The 13,378-nt window shown below is 37.5% G+C and overlaps 1 protein-coding gene across 4 annotated transcripts in view; it reads right to left on the reverse strand.

The window, feature by feature from the left end:
* Window positions 1-13,378, reverse strand: part of LOC128013141 (rho GTPase-activating protein 29) — a 35,883-nt gene that overhangs the window by 12,010 nt on the left and 10,495 nt on the right. For 2 of the 4 annotated variants that reach the window (XM_052595874.1, XM_052595873.1), the window contains exons 3-7: window positions 6,326-6,469; window positions 2,922-3,018; window positions 1,788-1,860; window positions 1,372-1,432; window positions 571-717 (exon numbers count right to left, since the gene is read on the reverse strand). In XM_052595874.1, the coding sequence (XP_052451834.1) occupies window positions 571-717; window positions 1,372-1,432; window positions 1,788-1,860; window positions 2,922-3,018; window positions 6,326-6,469 (522 nt within the window). Of the gene's footprint in view, window positions 1-570; window positions 718-1,371; window positions 1,433-1,787; window positions 1,861-2,921; window positions 3,019-3,873; window positions 4,234-6,325; window positions 6,470-13,378 lie in introns of those variants that run through there. The other 2 variants (XM_052595877.1, XM_052595876.1) reach the window with 2 other exon arrangements.

Genomic DNA, 13,378 nt, shown 5'->3' on the forward strand with positions numbered 1-13,378 from the left:
TGTAAAATATATCTCAGTAATTTGTGTATGTTATATATGTCTGCAATTTTTCATTGGCTGAAAGAACTTCATATTGCTATTTGGGGTCTGGGGCCAATAATATTTAGTTTTTTTTTACAGGAATTAAAAACTTTTATTCAGCCTGGATGCATAACATTGATTATAATAGACAGTAAAGACTTAAACATTGTTACAAAGATATTTCATTTCAAATAAATGCTCCTTTTGAAAGATTAAAAGAATTTTAAAAAAATCACAGTTTTCATCAAATTATTAAGCAGCAGAACTATTTTTAACATTGATAATAATAAGAAATGTTTCTTGAGCACCGGATCAGCATATTTTATGAATTCTGAAGGATCACATGACACTGATGACTGTACTGCAGAGCCTGATTGCAGAGCTTATACCCAACTCAAATATTCAATTATACATTTTTATACCACATTTTCAACAGTCACTGAAAAGCCCATAACTTGACCACTAAAACTGAAAAATAAAATAAAAAATAAAAACATGAATCTAATTTGAAGGCAACTAAATGCAATTTCCTCAACAAGCTCTACTCACCCATATTAAGTCGTTTGTCCACCCAGGCCAGGAGTTCCTTGGTGTATTTTGACCAGGCTTTGGCATAGAGCAGCGCCGACTCCACCCCGCTGTCACTGCGGAGCAAAGCTCCGTCCATCTCCTCCACCCGGGCGGGTGGAGAGGGACCTGCAAAGAGGACAGACACACAGCCAAACTCATCAGTAAGGATGAGCGGCAGGGGCTGGCGAATGGATCCCAGCAAGCCCACCCCAGACATGAGTGTTTTTACACCAAGGGCAGGGTGCTTGCGTATGTGTGAGTGTGTGTATGAGTGACAGAAGGAAAGTGTTTACTGACCTTGGGGCTGTATTAGAGTGGATTGGCATTAAGCAGCCCTGCCAGGATTTAAAGTGACAGTGAATGTGTGAGCCGAGAGCTTATTCACACATGCTGAGAACGACCAATGATCTGATCTAAGAACGGCTGTTTGATATGTGTATCTATGTGGGTGTGATCTGTATAAAAAGTGCCGATAAAATCACTGTTTCATTTTTTTTTTGTTTTCCTGTAATGTGACATTTTCCCAATATAAAGAGGATACTGAATTAAAAAAAAAAAAAAAATCTCATTTTATCCATCAGAAATCAATTGGACGATAAAAAGTGGGCTGGACAGGAGGGGTTCAAGAAAACTTGGTAACGTCAGTTTAAAAATGATTTTGTTTTGTGGCAGAGAAATAATAAATAAAATAAAATAAAATAGTTTTAAAGGAAGGCAAGTAAAGGAAGGTTTAGTGTAACTTGTGTATAAATACTCAAAGTAAAATGGATTGACTCTCACCTGGAGGGTCATCTTTTTCCGGTCCACATCCACTGGACTCCACTGTCAGATTTTCAAAAGACTAAAATAAAAGACACAGAAGACAATTGAAAGACGGTCGAACGGAAAAACAATCCAAGACAGTAAAGGAAACACGTTTTATCTTCCACATCTGCTTTATCTGAGAGCACTCAGTCAAATCACAATTCCAAAATGTCACTGGCTTTTTCCATGAGATATATCACACGGGTGGTCCAAACAGGAAGAGCGCTCTTCTCCAAAACAGACCTTTCTTTACTGAGCTTCGCACTCTTTGACCCCCATCTCTACAGCACAGAAACAGGCCACAGCCTTCAGATTCTGACATGGATTTCAACCACCTGTTTATCAAACTAATTTAAAGTGTATGAGGAGGAGGAAATGGCGGGAAATCTCACCCTGCTCCTGTGGGCCTGAGGAAGCCCCGAGGCTGAGCCGTTCTCTACATCTCCCATAAGGAAGTCAGACACTCTGAGGAAGACAAGACAAAAACGTACTCAGCATTAAAACAACACATACGCAGCAAAACAGCTCAGTTCCGAAATCTATTGGGATACTCTGCTAACTTCTGCTCACATAGGTTACAGTACATAGCTGCCTTCTAATGAAGCATCCTAACAGTCAAGGAACCTTGTAAGTGAGTGATTTGTAACATTCTTCAAAAGCAGCAGCTTAATACAATTAGCATTTGTTTTGATATTAGCATGTAGCTAAGCTAACACTGCAATAGTCTTACTCTTCAATACAGACCTACTAAAATATTCAGAAAAAAACAGCAGATATGTGCTTTATAATAGTCAAGCTACTTTTAACTTGAGTGCCGTGTTTTAGAATGCTTTGATATGCACAAGACACTGCAAAAGAAGTGTATTGTGAACAGAACTAACCATCATGAAACCTCACAAATATTTTGGAATTAGGATTTGGAATACTTTACATACACAGCGATTTAGCAATAAAATTGGCACATAACTTAATTCTAACAGGGTTTGCTTGTTAGCATGTTGCTAAGCTAACAGTACAGTACTTCTATTGCCATAAAAATACATAGTAAACAAATACTCTGCACAACAATACATTTTTTTTGACCCTGAATTATTTGCGGGAATCTTTTCAGTGCTGAATGAAATAATAAGCAACATTAATAATCACTTTGCAAACAATGCAATGCTCTCTTGGATTTAAAAAAAAGTTATCTTGGAGGTTGTGTCATTAAGTTTCCATTTGAAACAGCTTTTGTCTATGATGCATTAAATGCTGAAGTTCAGGGTTTGGAACAATGCTTATGACTCACACACCATCATGCACACTCCTGATGTTAAAAACAACAAGCAACACCTAAAACACATTGAGTCGGTGTTATCTTATAAAACAGACATGAGCTATACACACATTCAGCTTGCTGACTCAGGGAGGTCACTATCCTGTGTGCAGATGTTTCAGATGTTTTTTTTTAATGACTAATCCGATTATGTTTCATGACAAAGAAATTAATTTACAATGACATAATGAAACGACTGTACCACACTTACACATTGCCAAATGTGAAGGCCAATGTATCTATGGAGGTGTAGATCTCGGAGAATAGTGTCTGCTTATTGTCTTCATTCACTTCCTTGAAGTTCACACCTGTAAAAATTAGAGAACATAAGAAAAAAAAGGTTTAATATGAAAATATTAAAATACATTTTCTTGCTTATTACAGGATTGCTACAACAAATACATATACATTGATTATATAATGTATTGATTGTATTATGTATAACCTCTATATGCATGTAGTTACTATTTATTACAGATGCTGTAATTATAATAATATATAAACAAAATTAATCATATTCATTAATAAACCCTTAAACATTCAACAATTATTAGCTAAATTATACTCTGTTTCCATCAACTTTTCAGGCACTTTCTACACAAAAATATAAAAATCAAATTCTACTTAAAGACTGGTAGTAAGAGTGAAGTTCAGTCTGCAATCTAAAGAAAACATGGCTTCCTGAGTCTAAACACTGGACTGGTAAAGATGGGGCGGAACTAAACAGTAGTGTAAATAAGCTACAATCAGCTCCAATAATAAACATTGTGAAAATAAACAAGTATCAGACCTCGCCAAAACCACTGACGCCATTCCTATTTCAACACCCTGCCCCCTCGACTCCAAATCCACCCCAACTCCCTCCAAAAGTAGGAGAACAAAGATTTATGAAGAGAAAGAAGGCCAGGAGATGTCCAGGTACCTTGTTCAAGCAGATTTCAACCGGATATTTACCTCGTTTTCCTTATTATCTGGTCACCACTGGTTTAAACTCTACTAACTTACCACTCACTGAATCATAACAGTCTCAGTTTGACATTCTGGTCCCATACAACTGAAAAGCTTCAGGAACTTTCGAAAACCATTAATAAAATCGCAGTGTAGCTAAAAAGCAAATGAAGAACCTCTCTTTAAAGACACAGTTCCTCGAAGCGAACACTTACCGACCACCACACTTCCCATCCAGTTAGCACACACCAGGAAAAGACAGATGAAAAGTCAAGATCTAATAGTTTCCGGGAAACTTTTTAGGGTCTTTCCTCAAAATTCTCCAACAAACTTTGCTTGAAGACAATCCTGGACCAAATGGAAAAACCGAGGCAGTCAAGTCGACCTTCTTGATTTTTGAGATCTTCCAAAAACGGTTTTAGTTTCCCAAGCGTACATGTCGTGATGTGGATCAGAAGCTCCTTCTACCACCGTTTACGAAGTTCTGTCTGGTCCTCACGTCCTCTTGTCCCTCCACATACCCCTCCCCAACAGGACATCCTGAAGCTCGCAAGAACACAATGGCAGCCCTCGCCATCCACACACAATCCAAACGTGGAAGTTACATCATCAAGCAAAAATGGCATTGTTTTTTTGCGTTTTTTCCCCCTTCTCTCTGGGAAATCAGGCACCAGTGAGGCTTGCTAATCAATTTTGCCTCTAAATCTAGAGGGAGGAACTGATAAAACATGGATGAGACCAAACATTTGAGCCCCTGGAGACCCAGTTTGGATGTTTCCCACAGAAGATACCAGACCTATCTGTTCAGATAAGGATGACACTGACACGTCCTCACATTAGAGGTGGTTAAAATGCACCTAACTGGGTGTGAAGAAGAATTCGATGGATTCATCTCTGTAGGCTCTGGGAAGTGGGAGAGCAGCACTTAGTCAAAAGCTCCCAATGGAGGGGGTTTAAAGCTTCCCTTAGGGATGTAGGTGATGAAAGGTAAAGAAGCACAGGGCTGATGGGAACAAACACACCCCCTTTCCAATACGTGCTTGAGAAAGCCTGAAAGTTCTTGCGTAACAGCGATGCGGGACGAAAAGAGGAAGGCGGCAAACCTCCTCGTGGCTGTTGTTCAAGAAAACAAGCTTTATTTTTATTCCTCAGAACAGGACGGTATGCTGAGTGCTAAGATCGTCAAGGACACGATGCACAAGGATTGTCAACATCAGCACATATCTTCGCATCAGGATATTCGGCTGGGGAGTTTGTATTGCGATATTCACATAACATTCTGGACCGCAGTCCTCCCTGGAGTCTCTGTGAAGGTTTGCCTAAACTCCTGCTGGTCCCTATCTAATCCTGAGGCCCAGCCAGGAGGATCAGTGTCACATTTCTGCAGCGGACGCATGTGCCGGGCTGAACATGAGAGACTCAGGCCTGTTCAAACTCCACAAGTGAAGTTCTTATCATGCTTGGAGCTCCCCGATCCGGATATTCAACTTTCTCTTATTCTAATCTCCGAGCCACAGAGCTAGAACACTGATTATTCAAGCGTCACATTACAAAGGTTTCAGTGTATGAGTGTGTGTGCGTGTGTGTGTGTGTGTGTGTCTGTGTCTGAGAGAGAGAGACGGGAAAGAGAAAGCAATATTATAAGCATTTTGCCCCTCTAGTGGTAGAAGCTGGATTTGTGCATTGATTTACAAAAGTATTTTTCTCAGTATTTTATGTGAATAAATAAAGAAACATAAAATATGAATGTGTACAAAAGTACAAAAAATATAATATAATATAATATAATATAATATAATATAATATAATATAATATAATATTTTAACTCTTATAATTTATTATACCACATACAAAATGTGTGTATGCTAGACCTAACAAAACTTAAGTGAAATTCAACTACACAGAGAAAACTCTCTAGCTGCACAGAAAGAGGAACCCAAAAGGTACGCATAGCAACATAACTTTTTAGAAATAGGAAACCAAAAGGTTTGGAGATGTTTATACAGAAACATCACATGACCCGCTATGAGCCCAATTGTCAAAACAAAGCTAGGCATTTAGCTTCAGTTCCCAATAACAGTGCAAGTAAAGTGACCACATAATAAACCAAGACCCGTCATTTACCAAGTCTTGCTTCTGTTTGTGTTAACAAGTGGGAACCTGCAGCCAATTCAACACTGAAAATATTGACATCTCTGACGCTACACATACCACAAATTATGGTTAAATGAATATTTGTCTATGAAATTAATACTGACACATATGCATGTGCTCAAAAAGTACTCGAACACTTAAGCAACACTTAAAGTGTCTTTGATTTGGATAATAAAATATCCAACTAAGTAGCTTCTAAGACAGCACAATCAAAACACTTACACAAAAAAAGTTAAAATAATCTGCAGATACTTCTGATTTTCTTGTCCACAAGCCAAGTGAATCATTGCCATGCATGGAGGTGCTAATCTTTTACCATGGAACCAAGTGAAACGGGATTCCTCTATCATTACTAATAACATTTTTGATTTAATCTGGAGTGCAAAATGAGGGTGGGAGGTTTGTGAGTGGGAGTTTGAGGAACAAGATTTCAAACGAATAAGTGTCTATCCCTCATTCTTCTATGCTGTGTCATATTAAAGTCAAAGGTGGCGAGTGAGACAATACTTTACCTTTGACCTTTGCGATGAGGGTCCCGGCTGCGCTGAGGATCTCCACTGAATTCAGGGAGTGATGTTTGGAAATCACCGCTTTTAATAAACGCAACAGCTCTCCTAGACGCTCATGAACCACTTGGTGCAGACAGTCCTGGTGCTCTGAAACACAAAGATGGATGGACCAGAGTCAGGAAAAACAAAACAAAAATCACACTAAACTTTTACTTTTTTTTATTCACACAATTTGTGTCATTGGTCATGTCTGCAAGCGTAGGACGATTACCTACTATAGTTTCATATTTGAAAGCCATTTGGAGAGTATCCATTGAACGTAAACAACGTACACTGTTCTGTGTCAGCAGCCCCATGTGGATACATTGTTTATGTTGTTTATGCTTCGATCTGAACGAAAACAACGTATCCTTCAAAATGCCACCAGGAGACAAATTGCTGAATAAAGTCGTTATTTTTATTTGCTTTGCACACAAAAAGTATTCTCATAGCTTTGTAAAATTACGGTTGCCACATGGAATATTTGAATGATGTCTTAGCTACATTTCTGGACCTTGACCGTGGTAGTATCCTTTCTGTCTATGGGAGGGTCAGAGAGCTCTCGGAATTCATAAAAAATATCTTAATTTGTGTTCCGAAGATGAATGGTTTAATGAATGGTCTTAAAGGTTTAAAACAAAACAAGGGTGAGTAATTAATAACAGGATTTTCATTATAGGGTGAACTAGCCCTTTAAAGTTTGTTCGGTAACACTTTAGATAAGAGAACACTATTTACCATCAACTAGTTGCTTATTGGCATGCATATTACAATCATATTGGCTGTTTATTAGTACTTATAAAGCACATATTAATGCCTTATTCTGCACAACCATATTCTAAATCCATCAAAGGGATATTTCACCAAATAATTTTCATTTTTGTCATAATTTACTCACTCTCATTTTGTTCCAAACCTGTATGAGTGTCTTTTTCTGCTGAACATAAAAGAAGATATTTTGAAAAATGTTGGTAGCTAAACAGTTCCTAGTAGCTACTGACATTCATAGCACTGAAAAACAAATAGTATGCAAGTCAGTGGCTATCAGCAACTGTTTCTTCAAATTATCTTTTTGTGTTCAATAGAAGAAAGAAACTCATTGGGCAAGACATGAGAGTAAATGATGACAGAAATTATTTTTTTTGGTGAGCAATTCCTTTTACCCCCTACTTATTATCAATATTTTAGCTAAATTGAGGGAAACTCTTAGTTAAAAGTAAATGTGTTTCCTACAGTGTTACTATTTGTACAAATTTATAACTTTTAAATATGAGCGATAATAATAATAAAAATAATAATAATGTTTTTTAGCTAACTAAATGCTCTGAAAGGACACACTAGTCAAACAAATGCAAAGCCAAATAATAGACATCTAAGTTCAGCTTAAGTAACACAACAGTCATTATCATGTACCATTTCACACCTGATGCCAACAAACACGTCATCAAACACTGAACATGACCTGACAGAGGAAGAGCTTAAACTCATTCTGAATGAATCTTTTGTTTAGATTAGGAACCTGCGGTCTGCATCAACACAATAGCATGAACCTGTCTGATCACTACATCAATGTCACCACGTCTCATTTCCTCAGACTTAATCGGGGCTTGAAATATAACCATTTCTGATTCATCTGCTTTCATTTTGTCATTTCGGCCTGCTGTCTGGTCAATCCAAGCACTCACAGGACAACCAAACCCGAGTGCTGTCTACTTTCCAGACACATTGAAACTGAACTTCCCACATGGGGCCTTCTTTCGGTACAGCTTCTTTTGACCCGTTTCCCCCTAGATTTGCAACTATACACAAACACACACACTCGCTTACCCATAAACACATTCAGGGGCACCGTGTTCAGTCGCACCCTCTCCCAGCTCTCAAAGCCACATTTGTGCTGACGGAGGCCTCTGGATTACCCGGCGCATGGAAAAGGGGATCAGGGAGACTTTACCCCCTCTACCCTCTTTTTTCGCTCCATCTCTTTTCGGTAAAGCAACAAAAAGAGCCCGCGGTGGAACTAATGCTGCCGTGGATGGTGACTACCATGGAAATGACAGCTGCTTTCTGGCCTCAGAGACCCAACACTGTCTGACCACATTATAGTTATGCAAGGGGAGTCACAGGAAAACTATTTTATCATCATACATTAGTGATGCACTGCTATTGAAATAAGGGGTGAACCTTTTCCTGTTACAGCCAATAATCATCGAATGGTCAGTAATATCTGCTATTTCTACAACATCATGTAAAAGAAACAAAAAGAAGCTACAAGACAGGTTAGGCAGCACAACATGATAATATACATAGTGAAGGACATAGTAAGAATCTTTTAAAAATATATATGAATCTGCTAAAGAAAAGAGAATACAGTTTAAAACAACAACAACACTAATAATTTCCTAACATTAGTTACTAGGATAGTTTTATATATATATTTATTTTTTTATTTTTTTTTACTATTAACTATACTATACTATTATATGTTTATATAGTATATATTAGTATATACTATACTATTATACATTTTACAGCTCCTCATACTGTAAATGTGAACCATGAAGGTGACACTCTAAAGTAGTGTAACAAAAAATAAATGAATCATAGGTTTTCAAACAAAACAAAACAAAAACAAAACAAAACAAAAACAAAACAAAAACAAAAACAAAAGCAAAAGCAAAAGCAAAAGCAAAAACAAAAACAAAACAAAATAATTTGTTAATGTTTAGCAGCCAATATATTTCATTTAGGGGGGTCTTTTTGCATCAAAGCATTTGAAAAACCCCTTTTCTCAATAACTACTCACTCCACAAGTCAATATACCAAGCTCATAAAGTGGCATATCTACATAGCACTGACATTCACCCCTGCTGCTCTTACCAGCATGAACAGCAGGTCTGCCACTGTCATGTTGCTTTTGCAGTCATTCATCTTCATCATGTGTCATGCATAACCACTTCCTGATGAGATAACCCGGTGCTCTCTTATGAGAACTCAACCAAGCTTTTGTTTCAGTCTTTTGCAGCCAATCTTCACCAGATCCCCTCCTGTTTGAGAGAGGCCAACACTGCGCTCCTGACCCAGAGACCCCTCGCCGTGAGTGCTATTACACATCTGATGAGGTTATTGCATGTGGGAGTGTGCACGATGTGTTCTGTTACAGCTATATGTCTTACTCCGAGCTGTGGGAGAGCGGTTACTCTAGGCGATGCTGAAGTCACCATGCTTTCCGAGTTAAATCATCTATAGTTCAGTGAGTCAATGAGGTCTCTATAGAGACACTTTTATGTGTGTATCTGAGGAACAATAATATTTATACTGAAAATGTCTGAAGACATTTTTGGAATTTTATAAATTTAGATCATTTTGACCTCAGGAAATTGAATTAAAATGACAGAAAGCTGAATTGACCTCATTTCAAGTCAGAGATTCAGAGAAATCTATTGATCTATCTATAAAAATCTATCTATCTATCCATATAAAATGTAAATGACACTTCTAGACATTGTACATCCCTGTTTTGATCAGGAGCGAAAACTCCAGACTTTAGAGTGAAGTATGGGACGAACTAGCCGACTAAGTATAATCTTAATCATAATCACCACAATGCTGTAACAGCTCTACTAGTCTGCAAAATTTGTGACCCAGAAAGTTCCTTGCTATATAAGGCTTGCGGTCAGACTGAGAACATTAACCAATAGAAATCCTCCATCAGTTTGTCGACAATGATCTTTTTTGCTCAACTATCAAGAGAAACAATCTTGTGAAGAGAGAATGAGAGCGGACAGGGAGATATATACAGAGAAAGAGAAGGAGCACGAGAGGATTTCACACCATGATGTGAAGACGCAGAGTATAAAAAGCAGGTGGGTCAAAGGTGACCGCCGGCCAGCCCAAGCCTAAATCTCTTAATTGGTGGGGGTCAAATTAAAAATCCTCTTTTTTAAAGACATTTCATTTTGAATGACAATAACACAAACACAAAGCACGGCCCCATCCCCACACAGTGCTCCCATTCACATGCACACACGGTCACGTATCCTGAATGGACGGGGGGTTCAGTTCTGCTCGGTTTGGCTGAACAGAGAGAATAGAGGCCACAAGACCCAGGGCCATCAAACACTTTAAATGGCTCCCTGCTCGTTTGGGCCGGTCCTAAAAAACAACCAATTAGCACAACTGAGCACTGGGACAGTGGGAAGGATGGGAAGTTGATCATTTTAACCGTGTGCGTCCCTGTTTGGGATGGTCACAATAGCACTGAGTTGGTTTTCACCAGGGCCAAACACGATCACTCACCAACAGATTAATACAGCAGGGAAAAGACCCCTCACCGGTGATGACGGGAAACCTTGTTTAACCAAGAGTGAGCTTTCAGCGGGACAAGAAAAGCCCTTCTGATTGGGGGAACTTCCTTTTGTTTCCGGGGCCCATTTGCAAACAGTGGAGCTGTCTTCTTTGGGGCCTGTGGCATGAGGCATTTTTGGAACAATAAATCTGTGAGGCTTATAGAAGCGAAAGATGGGACTATGGACCCTACAGGGCACAGAAGAATGAAGGAAGAGGGAAGTTGGGAATGTTTTCCTGGATCTAAACACCTTGGTTAAGACCTGGACGATGTGTGTTTTGCAGAATAAAACCACCCTGCAAACTCACGCTGGACACACTGGCACATTTTGATCCCGTTTGCGTCATGGAAACCCAGCATTCCAGGATCAAGTGTAGGAGTGGGAAAAGAGGGGCCACACATGTAAACACATGAACACACATAAAAACTACCAAATAAGTACAGCAGCCAAGGATACTTCCTGAGAAGGCGAATGTGATGACGAATATGTTCTTCAAAACCTACTAGGAAGCCTAATAAAAAGTACAAAAGGAATAGCATTGACATTTTACAATTAGGTTCTTGCTGTAAATTAAAAATTTTAATTCTGGCTGTTACTGATAATTATTTACATTTTATGGCCAATAACCGATGAATGGTTTATACATATTAAAAAAAAATTAAATCTTGACATTTACCGGCGTCTTTGGTTGCCAGAACTTAAGCTATACATATTTATGTCAATGAATAAACATCAAATGTAAATGTGAAGTGTCATGCAGGGAATTCTAAGAATGTCAATTTATGGCTTTTCATACAATGACTTGTTCTTTTGCACTTCCACAAAGCCTTTCGAATTTTAAAAGTATTTTACTGTAAAGTTACATTAAATGCAATAACTTATATTTTACATACTGTTAACATACTATTAATCAGTTAACAGGTTTCTACTGTAGCATGTTTACCCTTTTTTCTGTTAAAATCATGTTTTTTTTGTTTTTTTGTTTGTTTGTTTTTTTATAAATAAAAAAAATCATTAAAAAAATGATTGAAAACTGAAATTACCGGTAATTGCTTTAAACATCTACAATTGCATTTAGCATTATTAAAATGTAATATAAAATATAAAGAAGCAAATATTATTATTTTAAGATTTGCTAAGAATTTTATGGAACATTTTTTTTTTATTAATTTATTTATTTTAAAAACTGATTATTAAATTACGGCAAATTAAATCCAAATGTTTAAATTAATTTTTAACAGTTAATTATTTTTTAATTAAAGTATAATAATATATTTTAATGTAAAATATAATCAAACACAAATCAATAATCTGATAAAAAATACTGAATATTAGCCAATATTGAATGATAAATGTAAAAATCTAAATGTGCATGCACAATTAAATTAAAAATTTCATATTAAAAAAATAATGTATTAACCAATACTGATAATCTAATGATAGTAACAATAATGTAAAAAAAAAAAAGTGCATTACAAGGCTGAAATGAATAAAAAAGAAAAATAGATGAAGAAAATATGAACTTGCAACATTCTTGGGACCCTAACCCTGCTCAATCATGCATGACTTATTGTGAGAACACTGTAATAATAAAGCTTCAGAATATAAGAGATGGCTGGCAGGGCTTTCTGGTCCAGGTCCCGTGTAAAATCACTAAACATGTCACAATTGAGTCTGCTGAGGCCCAGTCAAGTGATAAAGAGCTTATAGTCTTTCACAAAAGATTATAAAATAAAGACTAGCAAGAAGACTCATTATGGTAATAGCCTGCATCATCTGATCAGGGGTCAACAGCATTACAACCAGAGTGTAAGAGTCAATAATTTGGTGATCAACATCTTTGGTTACGTGCCTTCTTTATGTCTTAAAGTCAAAGGACTTGGTAAAAATCTGACTACTTAGCCTTTAACATGCCCTTTTGACCAGAACTGCCAGGGTGGATGGTCTAAATGCGTTCCTCAGCGCTTACGGCCCACCCCGGGGCACTTTCTGTTGATGTAGGTGGGCCAGGTCCTCCCCTGTGACAGGGAAGCTCCTGGGATCAGGATATTACATGCTCCACGGTAAAGGGGCTTTTTGCGTTTTGCATCTCCCCCTGCCTCAAAGTACCCTGCTGATCCACCTTTCATCCACTCTTTCTCACTGCACACAAAGGGCCAACGTTAAAAAGAGCCACTTGCATGCACACACACATAGACATGCCACGGAGGTTTGCTCTGCAGGTAGACCATTCGCCATTGTGAATGAAATATCTCACAAATTAATAAGCAAATAAATCAGCCTTAATCTCGTCAAGAAAATTACTGGTGATTTTGTTAAGGATAATGAAGACGGGTCGAAAAATGTCCATCATGATCAAATAGATATGATTCTGTTGACAAAAATATTAAGAAAAAAGATAATGATAATTCAATGAAGTTTTATGAATAAGAAAAAGCTATAAATAGTGTAATTGTTCAAATAATCTAATCATAGTTTATAATGTCAAGAACGGACCTAATTAAGCTGCGTGAGCTGAAGATAAACAGTCATTGATAACCGATAACCGATAAAAATACAAATATATATATACACACACACACACACACACACACACACACACACACACACAAGACACAAATGTTAGAACATTTGTTCTAATTTTGCACACTTACACACTAACAAGTTATTT

Source organism: Carassius gibelio, chromosome B24 (genome assembly GCF_023724105.1).
Source record: "Carassius gibelio isolate Cgi1373 ecotype wild population from Czech Republic chromosome B24, carGib1.2-hapl.c, whole genome shotgun sequence".
Classification (NCBI taxonomy): domain Eukaryota; kingdom Metazoa; phylum Chordata; class Actinopteri; order Cypriniformes; family Cyprinidae; genus Carassius; species Carassius gibelio.